We start from the raw sequence: 17,956 nt of genomic DNA on the forward strand, positions 1-17,956 counted from the left end.
AAGATTTGCAAAAATGCTTAGTTGTGCTGCTATGCATGTGTATTGTAAACTGAATTTTATTGTAGCTCATGAGCGAAGGTTAAGTGGCTCTCGAATGAAATTAATTGGTGCTGGGGAGAAGTATCCTTCTTTACCTTGTAAGTCTTTTGTGTTTTGTTACTTGTAATGTTTTGCTAAATTGTATTAAAAAATACATGCTGTGTGCTTTTCTTCAAAAAAAATAGTGAAAGTTGTAAAATAGAATGTGCTTGTTTCCTTTTTGTTTTCTTAAGACTAGCAAATGTTTTATGTCATAATTACAGAGGCTGTTCGCACATTTTTTAGATGATTGCTTTGCCATAAAAATAAATTCTTCTGCTTGGAAATTTTTTTTTTTTTTTTTTTTTTTTTTAACTGCAGCTGTGTTTTTTAAAATATTAGTTATCATATGCTACTCAACAGTTTTGTTTACATGCCAAATGGCAGTTTTAAAGAAGCAATGGATGGAAGGCTATGTCTGTCCTCTTTCCAAAGAAAATGATTCATATATAGTTACTACAATACACCATGAAAGCCATGGTTCTTCGATTTCTAAAGATACCATAGGTAATACTGTCAAGAAGAAGGGATAACAAAAAACATCAAAGTTTGGCTTCAAGTGGAAATATTGTTCCAGATACATATCCAAGTAATGTTTCAAATATTGCAAAGATCTTTAATGTTAAAAGAAGTTTCGCCAAGTCAAAGGACAGTAGCAAAATCATTAACATGCTCACTGTCATCTGTTAACAGAGTGATTAATGGTCATTTAAATCTTAAAAGGGTGAGAAAACATACGTGCGTTGTCTTTCTCTACAACCATGGACCCAAAACGTGCTGCAGAATTCATTACGAGAAATATTTATCTGGGCAAAAATGGAAAAATGTTGTCATAATAGATAAATTGGGGTATATTTGAATGATTCCAATAAAAAGAGATCCATTATTTTCATCAAAAGAGGAGAAAAAACTTAAAACATGGTTCAAAGAATCTAAGTTTTCAAAGGGATTTATGAGTGTTGCTTGTTTTTCATGTTAAGGCAAATTAAAAATAAAGAGAGTGAAGAAAAATGTTCAGGTCAATTCCACATGTTATCAGGAGCGTATCTGATACCCAGTTTTGAAATACAAAATATTTTCTCTTTAGCCACAATGCCATCAATAAGTAGAACTACTTCAAAACAAAGTAAGTGTCAAAATCCACTCTTAATTTCCTGGAAAAAATGGAGCAAGAAAAAGGTATCAAGCCCTTACCCTTCACTCATATCCCTACTAAATATTCTGATGTATCACCCATAGATTTTTTACTTTTGGACTTTTAAAAAACAGATTCTCCAAACGTCTACCTACAACCCTTTTTGGGCTTTAGAAAGATGTTCAAGAGGGATGTGATAAAATATCTCTCCCAACACTACAAAAGGCTCGAGTGTTTTTGAAATTATTATATAGAAAAGGTAGTCAAGAATAAAGGTTATCAAACAGAACGTTAAAAACATAAAAATTTTAGGTAAAATGTTTCTGTAAATACAAGGCAAATTGTCTAAAAAATGTGCGAACAACCTATGTATTTTTGACTTTCATATGCTTTAAAAACAGTAGTTATCAAAAAATATATTTTCTTGAGTTTATTCAGAATTGCAAGATTATACATCCTTTATAAAGAGTAGAATTTAAGAATACTTATGCTACTTTGGAAATGCTAAATCATATCAATTGTTGTATTTATTATTATTTGGTAACAACATTAATGGATACTAATTCAGAAGTCAAACAACAAAAATCAGCATTATATTTTCAAATTTTCACAGGACTAGTGTCAATGGTATTACCGAACCACCATCATCAGCTGCAAAAGTGCAAATGAACAAGATAATATATAATCATCAGATAAGATAAGAAAATAGGATATAATTATCAGATAAGATAAAAAAGCCTGGACAGAAAATAAGCTAGTGGCACCATCTGTTGATGAAACCAGAACTAAAACATAATTTCTTTAAAGGCCGAAGGCAAAGATGGATTGGAATTAGGGTCGTTAACTAGAACAGAAAGATTTTTTGAATGTGAAATGCCTCTAGAAAATCCAGTTCTCCAATGGAAGATGTTTTTTGAATAATTTTGGCAGCAAAAAAATTGAAAGTGTGATTTTTCAGACCAACAATGTTGGGCAACAGAAGACTTCTGTGTTTCCTTTTTTCTAATATATGCCTCATGTTCCTTGATGCAAAATTTTAAGGCTCTCTTAGTTTGGCCAATGTAAATTAAACCTATAAATCCAAGGAATCCTATAAATACCCCAGGAATTCATATCCGGAATGGGGTCCTTGAGTATGGAACTCGGAATTTTATTGATGGGAGAATAAACGACCTGAAAGTTAAATTTCTACAAAATATGTGCAACTTTATAGCTAATTGATGGAAAGAAGGGAATGACAACAGAATTTTTATAATCTCCTAAAACAAGAGTGTCCCTTTTAGTGTGTTGAGATGAGAATTTTTTAATTGCTTGATTAATAATGTTAGGTGAAAAGCCCCTGTCCCCAGCTATTGCTTTTAAATAATTTAGTTCTTCATCAAGGGATAGTTTGGAGGAGCAAACTTGAAGAGCACAGAAAACATAGGAATAAAATGAAGCTAACTTTAGTTGGATGACATGATTTAAAGTGTGGTGGAAGGCAGACGATGAAGGTTTATGGTAAACCGTAGTACTGAGGTTGGATGTGTTACGTGTGACCAGAATGTCAAGAAACGGAAGAGAATTGCAAGTCTCAAGTTCAAAAGCAGGGGCGTAGCTAGAGGGGGGCAAGGGGGCATCTGTCCCCGGGCGCAGAATCCAAGGGGCGCCAAACTGATGTTACGACATTTTAGAATTAAATGTTTTCCATCCTTGGCAAGCAGTAGGGGGTGCGAAATCTTCAGTTGTCCCTGGGTGCTGAAAACCCTAGCTACGACTCTGTTCAAAAGTGAACTGAATAGCAGGATCAGTAGAATTCATTATTGAAAGAACTTTATTTAAATCATCTTTATTACCTTCAAACAGGGTAAAAGTATCGTCTACGTAGCAGAATCATACCGGGAAGTTTAAAGTTTCAAACAATTTTGATTCATAATAATGCATGTAGATATCAGCCAGGATGAGGGGGTTTCCCATGGCTAATCCTTCAGCCCCCTAATTCCCTCCCTAATCCTAATGCTGATTTTTGTTGTTTGACTTCTGAATTAGTATTTGTTTGGCATGTTATTGTGTCTTAACATTAATGGATGTAAAATTATGTTTTGCTGAAGGTATATATATATGACTTTAAACTGCATTAAATATTCAAAGAGAATGTACAGTCAAACCTTGCTTAAGAAGCACCTCCCATAACGGGTGATTCACATAACAGACAAAATGCAAAAAGATTCTGTTAATGAGCGATGTTCCACAGAACAAGTGACGTGGAGACATCATGTCGTCATATGCAGAATCCTGTCTGCAGCTCCGCCTTCAGTCTGTGTTTAACGCTCTTTCAGCTAGCATCTTACTGTCGCTTCTGAAAATTGTATTCAGACACATTATTGGGTATTTTTTTAGTACAAAGTTTAAACATGCTTACATATTTGTCCTCAAAGAATATGCCACGAGAAGACAGGAGAAAGAGATGAAGAATTACTGCAGAAGTCAAATTCCAAATCATTAAAGAATGAAGAAGCTGTGTGTGCCACAAATTTATTTAATGATAATACTGTGTTTCATTTTCACCAAATTTTGAAGTGTAGGCAAAAACCAATAATTTTAGATAGAAAAGAAGGGAAAAGGGATGTATTTATTCTATTTCACATTGATCCATATGGAAAAAATGATTTCGTTATGAGTGTTTTGTTTTACAAGTAAGTTTCATACACATTATGCTTGTTAAGTGAGGTTTCACTCTATGTAATATATTTAGAACTTAAAAATATTTATCGCTATTTATGGGAGCTGCATAATTTTAATTTTTCTTACCTAAGGAAAATCTTGAGACACCTAATCTATTATCAGTATATAAAGAATTGCTTTTGTGTAATTCTGAAAAAGGCTAATGGTTGAGGTGTATTTTGTCTTAATGTCCAAATGTGAATAAAATTGGATGGTTCTTATTTTTGAAAGTTTTGCTACTTGATTTTTTGTTTGTTTGTTTTATTATTTATATGATGTTGCTCTGCCCTTCTTGTACTTTTTCATCATCTTTGTTAAATGATAGTTGGAAGTAGTTGAATTTTTTATGAATTCATAGTAAGTTAGTAAGATTTTTTTATCAGCATTAAGTATTTAAATTTAACAGGCATCTCGAAGATTTTTATAAGATGGTGTGCATTTTTAACTCTCTCAATGATGCTATTCATATGTTAAATATGTGCCAATGAGCCTTTTATTTATTTTGGGGGGATTCTGGGTTGAATGTTCCTTCATATATTGAATGGTTGTCCATGAATGTGTATCCTGGTTAATAGTATGTAGTAAAGGATTTTTCAAAACTTATGTTCACAGAGTTGACTATGAGTAAATAATAATTATCTGGATCTTAAATCTGTATTTTCATTAATTGTGAAATTGAAACTTGCAGATCTGTAATTAGAGCTGTTTTATATTAAGTTCGGTGTTGCTAAGAAAAACTTCAAATTTCTTAAAGATTAAAAAAAAAAAAAAAAAAAAAAAAATATTCAGCATTCCTGATCTCTGTAATTCTAAATAACCCTTGAAATCAATATTTATGTAGTTACTATTGAATATTGATTCCGAATATTTCATTCATAGCCACTGCAGTTCCCTTAATGGCTGAGAGAACTCTTCAGCAAAGCAGAGAAGCAGAGGTTGCAGTGGCAGATGCATTGGTAAAGTATATTTTTAACTTCTAGAAACCACAATTACTGTGAGCAGTATCCTGCTGTTTGAATTTTAATACTATTATTCTGTTCATGTTTTAGAGAGCACCCACGCGAAGGCGATACAATGCATTTGATGATCAATCTGATGAAAGCGAAACTTCCAGTGTGTGTTCTGATAGGTCTTTTAGTTCATTTGGTAGAAGTGTGGATGTAAGTATTATTTTAATTTATCAATAGTATTGAAAATGCGTAGAGCTTTAAGGTACTTGCCGGTTAAAAAGGGAGAAAAATGATTATTTATAAAGAATTATTTAATACTATTTTAAAGAGTAGTAGCAATTAAATTTGCATTGAAATAGGGAGTTGGACGTCATTCATTTGCTATCACCATAATTTCCGGAAGAAAGGCCGCATCAGCGTAAATGGCGCACTCGAGAAAAATGGCGAGGAAAAAAAATTTAAATTACACAGAAACGCCGCAAAAGATTAAATTGCGCATGACATCGTCGTGGGCTGTATAGTTGCAAAATCTCAACCTATGTCCTGATATATCAGTTAAGAAAAATGCATGAAATGAAACCATAACTCAAAAATAAATTAAAGGTAAGAAATGTTGAAAATATATTTACGTTTACGAATATACTTATATTTACACACTAAAGAAGTCCACATTTGTAATACTCAGACTATATTATAAAAAATGCTGCAACAATGAAATATTAAATTTGGATGATAAAAGGAAATTTTAAATTTTACTTGCAAAAGGAATTACAGCAAACTATACATCATATGAAGCCATGAAAATCTGATTCTTCACTATCTGAATTAAAAAGATTTAGTAAATTCTGATCTAAGTCCAAGTCTTCCAGATCATCACATTCATCCTCTTGGTTTACAGTCTCTTTCGCTAAGGATATAATTTCAGTTTCTTTGAACCCTGCTATTATTGACAATGTTTTTACAGATTTCCACACACTTCCTACCCACTTTGCAACTTTTTCATAAAATGCTGTACGCATTTTACTGCTTTTGGTTTAAGTATGCAATCCTTCACTCATCCAACACTCCCACCGCTTTCGGACTTCAGCTTTGAAAGATTTATTACCTGACAAATTTAATGGTTGTAAGATTTTTGTCAAACCACCAGGAATTATTGCTACGGTCATAGACAATTTTTGACATCTGGTTTTCACTGACTCAAGTAAATGAGCATGCATCGAATCCATTGTCAATAACTCTTTTGGTTGGAAAAAAAGATCCCTTACGACACTGGCAAACTTTTTTGTAGCCACTCATGCATGATTGTTTCGCACATCCAGCCGTTCTCGTTTGCACAAATAATTACGTCATTAGGAAAATCTCCCTTCGGAATAGTTTTTCATTTAAAAATGATCATCGGCTTTAGCTTGTTACCGTTTGCGGCACAAGCTAACACACATGTAAATGACGTTCTTTCATGCCCCGTTGTAAGCACAGATACAGTTTTTGCACCAGTTTCACAAGCAGTTCTGTTTGCAGGAGAGTCGAAAGCTAATGGCGTTTTATCCATATTTATTATCTGTGACCGAAGTTTTTTTTTTTTTTTGTTTGTTTGTTTGTTAAAAATATCTGTCACATATTTTAGAAAAGATGCCTTTTTATCCTGCCAGTCCATTGGTAATTGTTGCCCGACTGTTGTTCTAGTACGCTTAGAAATATTTTTTCTTTTCATAAATCTGCTACACCAGCAAGGCCCTCCTTTGAAATCATTTATATCATTTATGTTCATTTGTTTTGCTATAAATTTTGCTTGTAAGCAAATTTTTACAGTCGAAATTGCCATTCCCCTTCCTTGTTGCTCCTTTATCCAGTTTGCAAGGTCGTCCTCTAGATTCGACCACCTTACAGTACCACTTCTTTTGGCTCGTTTCTGTTGTGGCATATTTTTAAGTTCTTTTTCAGTTCTACAACGTTGAACTCGTCCACTTCAAACTCTCGAGCTGCTGCTCTATTTCGACTTTGTTCAGCAGGTGAAATTACATTAAGCTTAAAACCAGCAGTATAGCTTCTGTGCCATTTAGGTGCCATTTTCAAAAATTTTCCCGCTCCCTTCTTACTTAAAAACTATCCAACATATACTTGTACTCAAACTGATGGGTTCTGTATCTGACAGAATGCCAAGAAAAATCAATTCATGCTGAAGATGAAGTATGTCAGAGTTCATTATTGTGAGGCAGGTGGAGTCATGGCAGAGGAGAGAGATATTCAAAATGATGAGAATGCCGATTTGAAAAGGGGAAGAATATTATTGTTCTGAGATCCGGTTTAGAGTGAATAAGGCATTTTCAAGGGAAAAAATGTAAACAAAATAACGTTCGCAAAAAGCAACTGTGTGGTCTTTTGTGTGGGAACAGCACCAGTCTGTGTACAATGACAAGGTCATCCCAACTATGTACAATGACCATCATAGGAAATATTTTATTTTTAGTGCACCTAAACGCTGCATGGGTAGAAATGCCGCACCCGCTGAAAATTTAAGTTTTAAATACGTAAACGACGCGGTGTTTCTTCCAGAAATTATGGTACATTGTTAATATTAATTTAGCTATTCTTAATAGGGTTTGTATAGTCCTTCGGAGTGTTTTAAAAGTCCTTAAATTTTTTGAAATTGATTTTTGGTCTTTTAAAAGTCCTTAATTTTTGCCAAAATCGGTAGAAAGTCCTTAATTTTAATCATCTGAAATTTCTCTTTGTTTTTACAACTGCCATTTTGAGTGTGAATTAGCATTTTGGAAGAATATTTTTGGCGAGCAATGTTCTCGCTAGTTTCTGTGTGCTTTCACTGATGTATATGGTTATCTTTTGAATGGGCTCATGGGTAATAATTTGTTTCTATTTCTAATATAAATGATGGGATACTTGAATTTCTAAGCAAGAAGTGAAACATAAGCATTTCAAAATTAATTTTTCTAATAAAGAGCTTTTAAACAACTTTTCGCTTTTGGGGATGTGAATTCTTTTATTAAATGGTTTTAAATTTGACGACTTGTGAACATTTTTACGATTTTTAGATCAGTTTCTATAGAAAATTTTTATTTCCGAGATCTGAGAATTTTTCGGCAATAACATTGATAAATTTCATTAAAATAATGGTAATATAATTGAATTATATTTAAAAAATAACATTAAAATAAAACATTTTTATTTTTCGCTGTCATATTATAAAGTTTCATTTTGGCAACTTATTATACAGCAAAACAGCTATTAGTAAAAGCAAAATTAGCTATGTATTTAATTAAAAATGTCTTCTTTTTAATCTTTTCATAGTAAGCGTTTTTCCCATGTAAGTGTCTCAGATTATTCGAAATTCTCAGAATATGCATCATTTTTCTCTATAAAATTAATTTTACACTTTTTCCTTCCTTTTTTTTTCCAAAATATTTCTGGCTTTTTGCTGTTACAGAATTGGTTGGGATAATTTTTTTAGTATTTTTGACATTGCAACATGGAAAATTTAGAAGGATTTGAAGGCAAGATTTACAGACCCACGATTTTAGAAGATTTGAGAAATATGTGACAAAATGAAAAATGTCTCCATGGTATCAACTTGTAATGGATGTATTTTACAGAAAGTTTGTAATGAATTTACTTTTTGGAGAACGTCTGGAAGAACAATGGAAACATAATATTTGAATGTTTTACTCCTGATACTAGAATCTTTTTTCTTAATATGTTTATCTTTCCTTTATTTTCTCTACTTTTCATTAGACACAAGCATGCAAAATATCAAATATGCTTCTAATCTTATCACTTGGGCAGGCATTATACATAGAAAGAGTTTTTTTATTAATAAAGAATTGAAAACTTACAATTTAAAAATATTTATCTAATATGTCTAAATGCATCGTACATAGAGCTGGTGCTAGGCATTTTCCACCTGATGCAATCTCTGTGGATCCTAAATTCTGCTGCCTAATGCCTTTCTAAATTCTACTTCCAATGCCTGCTCTAAATTCTAAAAGTTTTGCCGTTTCTAGATTTTGTTGTTCTGTGTGTCACTAAATTCTAAAATTTCTGCCACACCATCTCTGTAACCGGTGCCTTTACCATATGTATTTTATATTTCTTCTGAATGTTTATATTATTAAAGAAATAAAATTAGCCACTTTTTATATACATTCTAAATGCATTTAGTGTTTTTTAGAATAACAGAAATCCTTAATTAAATCCAAAAATTCTAAAATTAAAAGGAAACATATTGAAGAAAGAAACATTATACATAAAGAAAATTATTCTTCAAAGATATGTGCAGTTATTATTATGTAAATTACCCAAATGTTTATGATTTCAGCCTTTACTATAACTTCCCATTTCTGTTTCCTGATATGGTAGAGTTACTGAGCCAGATTAAATTCAAATTAAATTGTATAATCTTTGACCACAAATTGACTTAAAATTAAATTGTATAATCCACAATTTTAGTTTGAATTTGACTGTTCTTGTTTAATTATGTCACCATGAGCTGTAATTGACTTTGTTAGCATCAGGACATGCCTTTGTGTTCTAAGTTCTTTTAAGTAAGAGGCTTATTTAAACCTTTGTCTGATATTGTAGTTACTTTCAGACACAGTGATAATTTGCTTCACGTCTATTGGGGGGTTTGGGACTATTTAACTTTTACCAGATCAAGTAAACCCTCATAGGTACATTGTGGAGAGGTTGACAAGTTAGAAACTAGCGAGAACATTGGTTTGTATATAGAAACAAATTTCTAATTATTGTTTGAAAAGATACTTATGAGAAGGAAATCGATATAAATTAGCCAAAATGGTTGAGAAGGCTTGTAGAGACATTAGGTATTTTTGAAAGGAGGAAAGATAAAAAATTAACAACGCCTTTGCTGGGAATCAAACTGCGAACCTCTGGAATACCGATCCAGTTTGCAAACCACTATACCACGAAGGCTCGCCAAGAAGGTGGGAGAAATACCTTACATGCTCCCCCTTTTAAAGGGCGACTGGGATTTTTAGGGGACCCAGTCGCCAAATCCTGGGTGTGGAGAACCATCATCCAACAACCTTATAGTTTGGGCGCCACTGTAGAGACATTAGGCAGTTTTGAAAGCAGGAAAGATGAACAATTAACAACGCCTTCACCGGGAATCGAACTGCGGACCTCTGGAATACAGGCTCAGTGTGCAAACCACTACACCACGATGGCTCGCCAAGAAGGTGGAAGAAATACCTTATAGGCTTCAAATTAAAATGACGGATAAATATTTTATTGAGTCTTGTCATTACAAAACATAAATGTTTTGTAGCTTTTAATGTGTAATTATCCTAATATCGTTTAAGAATCAATGTGATAAATTACATGTATTTTAAATTGCAAAATTTTATTAGATTTTGATCTTAATAGGGCTCTTTTTTTAACAAATATTATTAAAAAATAAAATTTAATACAGTCAAAAGTCGTTTATTCGGACATCCATAATCCGGAATGATCTATAATCTGGACCTCAAAGCTACAAACTTTCTGCGCATGCATCGCGTTGACGCATGCGCGTAAGAACTTTAAATCCAAAAGTTTATGCATATAATATGTTTACACTTGCGCGTTTAATGTATAAATGACGGTATAAGCTAAGCTAAAATTATCTAATTCAGTTAATGTTGCAGATTGCGTTGTTCCTTAATCTTCGAATTGGATCTGGCTTATTATTTTTTGCAGACTTTCAGAGCAATTTTATAAAAGTAAGCTTGGACTTTCGATTATGTCAAATAGAATTTCTGATATATATTTACTAATATGTAAAGGATCTACAAAGAGAAAGTATGTTTCAAAGTCCATTAAACAAAAAGTGGAATTGTTGCAAAAAATGGGTATAGGCATATCCTTCGTTTCTCTAACCATTCCAAAATCTGTTTATCAATTTCTCGCTGCTCTGCGGTGGAAGGGGGAACACCGCGGCGTGCAATGAATTGGAAGTTCATCTGTTAGCACTATCCTTATCTGCAGGGCAGATGTTTTTATTTTATTTGGCTTATAGTTCCTTACTAAATGTAGTATTTCATCTCGATGTACTCCGTCTTTGATATGATTTAAATCAAATTCCTCGTCATTATAATTCGCTTCCGATAGTGAAGAAAGTGACGCAGAGGTTATTGAAAACGAAAAAATTTCGATTGACAAATTAGTCGGTATTCTCGACACAGCAATAATAGGACTTGAACAGCGGAACTTTGTAACTGAACAAGAAATTATGTCTGTTTATAGAATTAAAGAGAAAGTATTATCACATAAAACGAAGCAACTTAAACAACTTACATTGAAAGAAATGTTTAATAAAGTAAACAAATAAATATTAAGCTTTTTTTTTTTTTTTGGTAAATTTTGATACCCTTTAGATCATAATTGTTCTTTATTTCATAAATTATGGTTTCATATTTTTAATTTTATAATTTCTGCATGCCATCTTACCAGATTTAAACTGATGATCTATAATCCGAAAAAAACGATAATCTGGAATCGCCGAAGTCCTGACGAGTCCGGATTAACGACTTTTGACTGTAGTGGCCATGTAAATCCATAATGACTAAGGTTATCTAATTACCTAATTTAATTATTTATAACTAACTACTTACCCTTAAAAATTATCTTACATATTAAAGCGAGTTATTGCCTTTCATTAATACTTACTGTGGTCACAAGATAAAACACAAAAATGTAAAATTCAAGTAAAACTTATTCTTTACATCTACTGAGACTTAGAATAATATAATAATACAAAACAACTTATCACCTCTGGTGCTTTAATTGCTTATTGGAACCTTAAAGTATATTAACTGGATTACAACCCCTAGAACTCTACACGAAGCTAGGACATTAACTGCATTAAGCAGAGCCTGACTAACTTTCAACACTTGCCAACTGTGCCTACATCAGGCCTTTCAGGTTTGTTCCAATCAGCAGGTCTCTCTCTGGACAAGCAGCAGAGAGACAACATTCAGTCTTTTGTTATGAATGTTGCGGGGGGACGTGGCGCACAATGAACTGGAAGTTGATCTGTCAGCACTATCCTTATCTTCAGAGCAGATGTTTTTATTTTATTCGGATTATAATTCCTTACTAAATGTAGTATTTCATCTCGATGTACTCCGTCTTTGATATGATTTAAATCAAATTCCTCGTCATTATAAATATCACAAATACACATCAAATAGTTTTCTGGTTGCAATTTGCTAATTTTGACTATGCGTAATCAGGCTTCGTAGCGGTCCTTATAAGTGCTTATAAGTCCTTATATTTGAAAATAAAATATAAAGGCCCATATAGGTGCTTACTTTTTCTTTAAATCCCCCCCTTTTTTTTGTTTTTGTTTTTAGTGCTTATTTTTTGCTTTTAGTGTTTTTTTTTTTAAATGAAAGCGCAATGTTTTCCCGTACCAAAGCCAAAACTAAATAAACAACTTTTCTTCCTAATATGGAATGTCAGATGGTGAATCATACTCCCGGAAATAGGTTTTACCCTTTTTCTGCATTAACATAACCTTTGGTGTGCACAGAGAGTACAGACAGGTGCCCGTCATTCTGTTGGTCAAAGAATTGCAAAAGCAGTTGAAAATTCTGGTACATTCGGCATTCTTTTCCTCCCACCCAAATACTACACACGTTTGAATTTCTATCAAGATCTTAATAATTTGCATTCTCGTTCCGCTTGGTGAGTTCATATTCGTGTTTATTATGATCGTTATGCTTATATTATGAGCATATGTGTAGATGTTTATAATAACATAGTTGCAGTAACTGCTCAAGTATAGTAAACTTCCAAAAATGGTTATTTTTTAACTCAGATTAGCTTTCTAAGGAATAATATTCGGAATGGCTTAAATAAATGGAAAGTAATTGAATAGTCAAAATAATTTCATTTTTTTGGCCAATACATTATACAGTACGAATGTTGGGAGGTTCTCCTCTTTTTCTGCAAAATCTCGAATATTGAAACTGTTATGGTTCGCTGCAAAACAAGCAACAGACTTTTTTTTTTTTTTTTTTTTTTTTTTTTGTCACTTTCCAATCTGGGTTGAATAGGACTAAAAGTTCTGCGGTCTACCAACCCAAGCGAAGAATGATTCTATTCCGGAAATTTAGCGCAGTCTGTTGAAAATCAGAATGAAAAACACTCCAGATTGGTAAGTCTCTTTCTTTTCCTTTATTTAGTTCTTTATTCTCCCAATAACGGCAGCTGTTGAATCCGATTGTGTAATATCATGTAGAGAAGAATTACGGCGCATGTATTGCGCAATAACATTTGCGATATTTCTCAGAGATAATTAATTTATTTTGATGTTCGGTCCCAGATTTGTTTATGAACACTTAAAAGAGTTTTCCTGTGCTTGCAAAGCAAAATATTTTTCTGTTCCGTTGGTTTGTTTTTATATGAAACAAACCAACGGAACTTGCACATATCGAAATGCCAAAAGCATTTATTGGTTTAATCCTAGTATCCGGTGCACATGGGATTTGGCTACTTTTAGTGACTTTATGATGAGCAGTAAAAACGGGACATATACGATTAGTAAACGGGTTATTCAAAGAATATATATAGTTATACATAGTATATACTATGTATATAGTGATAGTAAATAGTGGATAGTATATACATAGACGTTCTTTGGGTCATTTTTGGTGTTGGCGATAATTTTCAAAATTGCACCAAGGCTGCACCGTATACTAGGATTCTACCCATTTATTTAGCGGAAAAATCTAAAGAACGGCTACCGTCTATCCCCCACTCCGCTCCTCTTTTTCAAGTTACGTTCCGCTATCCGAATATTCGCCAATTTTCAAGTATGCGGGTAGTTAAGCTTTTACTGTTAAAGGATGACTGCATGAAGCAAATTTCTGTTTTCTGATTTCAGAAATGTTCCTCTTTTTTACTTAAATTACTTTGCTTGCAATATCTGTTAAGGGAAAACTGATATATGATGAAAATTTAGAAAATGCTCAGAATTTAGATTTAAATTAGTTAAATATCAATATGAGTGGAAAAATAAATTGTATTTATTATTAAGTTCCAAGCGAATAGAATAAATATGCCTTATTATTATTTATTTCCTCTATTTTGAACTGAAATTTCATCATTAAATCTTGTAATATAGTTTAGTTCTGCATAGTTTTTTTTTCTCTCATTGTAAACTAGTTCTGTAAATTGAACTGTTATTTAAAATTTTAAAAAAAGTAATTATTTTCCATGGTTGAGGTAATGCTTATTCTCTCTTAATAAATACTGCATTTCTCATATTTTAAATAATGAATCTTTTTAAGGTTTTGCAGTTGTGTATAATGTAATTAAACGGGTGCTTATTTTTTTTCTTAAAAGGTGCTTGAAAAGTGCTTATTTTTTTAAATAAAATGTGTCTATGAATCCTGGTAATGTATGCTTTACGCATGCGCACGTTGAAAGAAATGTTTAATAAAGTAAACAAATAAATATAATTTTTTTTTTCTTTTGTAAATTTTTATACCCTTTAGATCATAATTGCTCTTTATTTCATAAATTATGGTTTCATATTTTTAATTTTATAATTTCTGCATGCCATCTTACCAGATTTAAACTGATGATCTATAATCCAGAAAAACCGATAATCTGGAATCGCCGAAGTTCCAACGAGTCCGGATTAAAGACTTTTGACTGTAGTACAAAATGTGTGTCAAACAGATATTTCTATAACTTTTAGCAGTCATGCATATATATCATAGCTATTTCTGTTGCTTGTGTTGTTGTGACACATTTCTCTGGTCTAACCTAATCAGAACAATCCCATGAATTTTTTTGTGTCAAGAAGTGCAAGATTGTGTTTTGTTGTTGGAAATGAGTCTTGAGCACCTAGTATGTGACTGATCCCATTTTGTGTGCCCAGTTCTGCCCCGTTCTTGAAAGAAAGCAGCCGGGGGTGATTCTGGTCTTCTATACCTATTTGCTTACTACCATGTCATTCAAGAGAAATTTCAATTTGCAGTATATTTTGAAAGCTCCCATGCTGCACAGACACTATACATTTACAAACATCTGTGCCTTCTCTGGGAATCAAACTGAAACGTATAGCAGTCAGCATCACTAACCACTATACCGCCTGGACAGCTTCTCTTACTTATTCTGCCTATTAGTGGTGGAAATATATGTGTGAAATATTGATGCATTTTTATTAGGACTTTTCTGCCATATTTTGGCTTGTATATTTGATGTGTTAACACAAATAATATACCAATTTGATGTGTTAACACAAATAATATACCAATTTGATGTGTTAACACAAATAATATACCAATTTGATGTGTTAACACAAATAATATACATACAGAACTGTTAACAAATTTAAACAAATAAAGTTTTCTCACCTATACGTTTTTAATAGGCATTCTTCATGATACTAATTTTGTGATTCCCCCCCCCTTTTAAGTCTACTGTTACTGTTTTCTCTTTTTTTTTCCTTCTCATCCCATGTCCAGCTATGGACTTATACTTATTTCTAGTCCAACTATAGAATTTAGTTTGAATTGATTTTAGTTTTAAATGCATATGAACGTTGTATAGCGTTAATGATGTTGCTGGATTTCAAAACATATACTTTTTGAAATCTATCTTCCAGGATATTAGTGAAGTTATACACAATCTTCATAGTATTCATTGGTCTGACCGAAAGGAGGGCCTTCAAGCACTACAGGCATATCTCCGTTCTGGCCGCATGTTATCCACTATTGAATTGAAGAAAGTCACTGATATATTCTCAAAAATATTTATGGATCCACATACGAAGGTTTGTAAAATAAATAATATATTAGCAGATTTTGAAATTTTGTTTAGTGTCTTCATTTGTGAATTTGTTTATTTTGCTAAAAATTATTATCAGTTTTTTATAATTGTTTTCTTTATTTTATTACAGATGTTGGTAAGTTTTTTAAAAAATAAATTTATTTGTTATGTAATTTTATTGGAAATGGTCTTCTTTTCAATTCTCTATCTTTTTTAAAGTAAATTTTATCTAAAATTGAAAAGAAACTATTTATTTTTCAGAGTTCTTTGCTCATAGTTTTAAAATTGCGAAATATGTACATTTTTCTTTTCTTTTTTTGAGAAGGAGGTTTGTTTATGACTTTTGCATATGTGTGTTTATATATATATATCTAATTAAACTGCTCCATTTTTGTGATAAGACTGCATTATTATTGTAATAAGATGGCTTGGTAGAAATAAGTTGCAATGGATTGGCTGTAGTTCTCTGCTTCATCACTTAAAGACAACGTGATTGTGTAGTTAGAATGGTGGATGCATTAACTCAAAAACTTGCAGGCATGACCTAAATTTCACATATAATTTTATTTCTGGATAATGCGTACTATCACGGTGGGTGCGCTATGCATCCCCCAATTTTGTGCAGATTACATCTTCTTAAAGCACGAAAATTAGAAAAGTAAACTCTGTGTAGATAGTGGCAAGGCAGCACAAGTGTCTGGAAGCAGAAGGGAAGACAGAAGAGGGAGAGTTGGGACTGAATTAAGTTTTTATACTCCATTTTCCATTTCAGATCACATGGCAGTTTAATGTACAGGTGTTGGGTTCAGACTTCATTAAAGGGCTATTAATTTATTATTTGAAGGCTAGATTTTATATTTTACATATTTATATTATATATATTTTATATAGGTACATTTGCCTTTTCAGAGTCACATACATATAATAATTATGTATTATCATGTGTATGACCTCTGCATGTGTATATATATTATATACAGGTATATTTCTTTATATACAGGTATATTTGTCTTCATAATAAGTCATTTGCATGTAGTAATGATGTATTATTTTTACAGGTTTTTTCTTTGTTTCTGGATGCCTTAGATGAGCTTATAGTTATCCATAAAAATGATTTGCATTCTTGGTTATATGTGCTACTTACGCGCTTATTTTTAAAGATGGGTGGTGACATCCTAAGTTCTGTTTTAGCAAAAATTCAAAAAACACTAGAATTGGTCAAGTAAGTTCATTAATGTTTAATTATGATTCTAATTGTGATTTTTTTAAACAATGAGCTAAATGTATTCTGAGCTAATAATATTTGAGAAGTGAATAAAATCAGAAAATTTTCAGAGTTGTAATGTAGCTTAATCAGTTGTTATTCGTTTAATCATAAGCATGCCCATTCTAGCAAACTTTCAAAGATTAAGAACCAAGTCATAGTCAATGAAGAAAGGCTGTGCTTGTTCATACTTAGCTCTCTCGTTATTCTTCTCTCTGCTTCCTGTGCAAATCTCAAAATGTAATGAAAATGAAATGTTCTGCTGCTTTAGCAAAATTTCATGTTATATACAAATGAATAGCATACAAAATTGTGAAATTTTTAAAAATTTCTATATAAAAATCAGTTAAGACTAACATATGGCACATTGTTACAGTCAAACCTCACTTTAGTGAAGTCACAGAATCCAGTGAAAAACTTCACAAAGTGGAGGTTATGATAAAACATTATTTAAGATGACTATTTTTAAAAAACTTTTTAATGTAAAATAGCAGTAAAAGGAAATATACATAAAAACATACACACATTAATGTATTCATTCCATCAAAGTTACTAGGAAATTTGTGCAAAACAATCTGTCATTTCAATCTTTGATTTTGCTTCAGTTGTATCTTTAATTCCTATTATTTCAAATTTGTCGAAATATGCAATACTGACAGTGTTCAGTAACACTGATGTTGTCAAGGAGGCTGAAGTACCATCTTTTTCTATACTGCTGTCATTGTGTACTCTTTTGAACTGACTCCACAAAGTCACCCAAGATTTCATGTCTTCATTGAATTTATTAAGCTTGATTTTAGGGAATTTTAATTTCTTTTCATTAGGCACTTTCTTCATGATGAGCTATCCTAAATAAGTTTTACAAGCAGTCAAGCCACATTTCAGTTTTTGTATGTTTCTGGTAAATAACTGTCCACAATAATCCATTTCTATTAGCAGTTCTGCATGACCATATTTAGTCAGCCATAATTTCTTTTCTCATAATTGAGTCTCATACACTTCACCTGAGTGTAGGAATTTTTCTATAAATTA

The 17,956-nt window shown here is 32.1% G+C and overlaps 1 protein-coding gene across 12 annotated transcripts in view; it reads left to right on the top strand.

Moving 5' to 3' along the window:
- Window positions 1-17,956, top strand: part of chb (CLIP-associating protein) — a 358,527-nt gene that overhangs the window by 283,489 nt on the left and 57,082 nt on the right. For all 12 annotated transcript variants that reach the window (XM_085823772.1, XM_085823773.1, XM_035371225.2 and 9 more), the window contains 5 exons: window positions 66-137; window positions 4,796-4,872; window positions 4,966-5,076; window positions 15,497-15,664; window positions 16,719-16,882. In XM_085823772.1, the coding sequence (XP_085679898.1) occupies window positions 66-137; window positions 4,796-4,872; window positions 4,966-5,076; window positions 15,497-15,664; window positions 16,719-16,882 (592 nt within the window). The remainder of the gene's footprint in view (window positions 1-65; window positions 138-4,795; window positions 4,873-4,965; window positions 5,077-15,496; window positions 15,665-16,718; window positions 16,883-17,956) is intronic.

This window comes from Stegodyphus dumicola, chromosome 9 (assembly GCF_044657685.1).
Source record: "Stegodyphus dumicola isolate Sdum_Otavi_A_Nest chromosome 9, ASM4465768v1".
Taxonomy (NCBI): Eukaryota; Metazoa; Arthropoda; class Arachnida; order Araneae; family Eresidae; genus Stegodyphus; species Stegodyphus dumicola.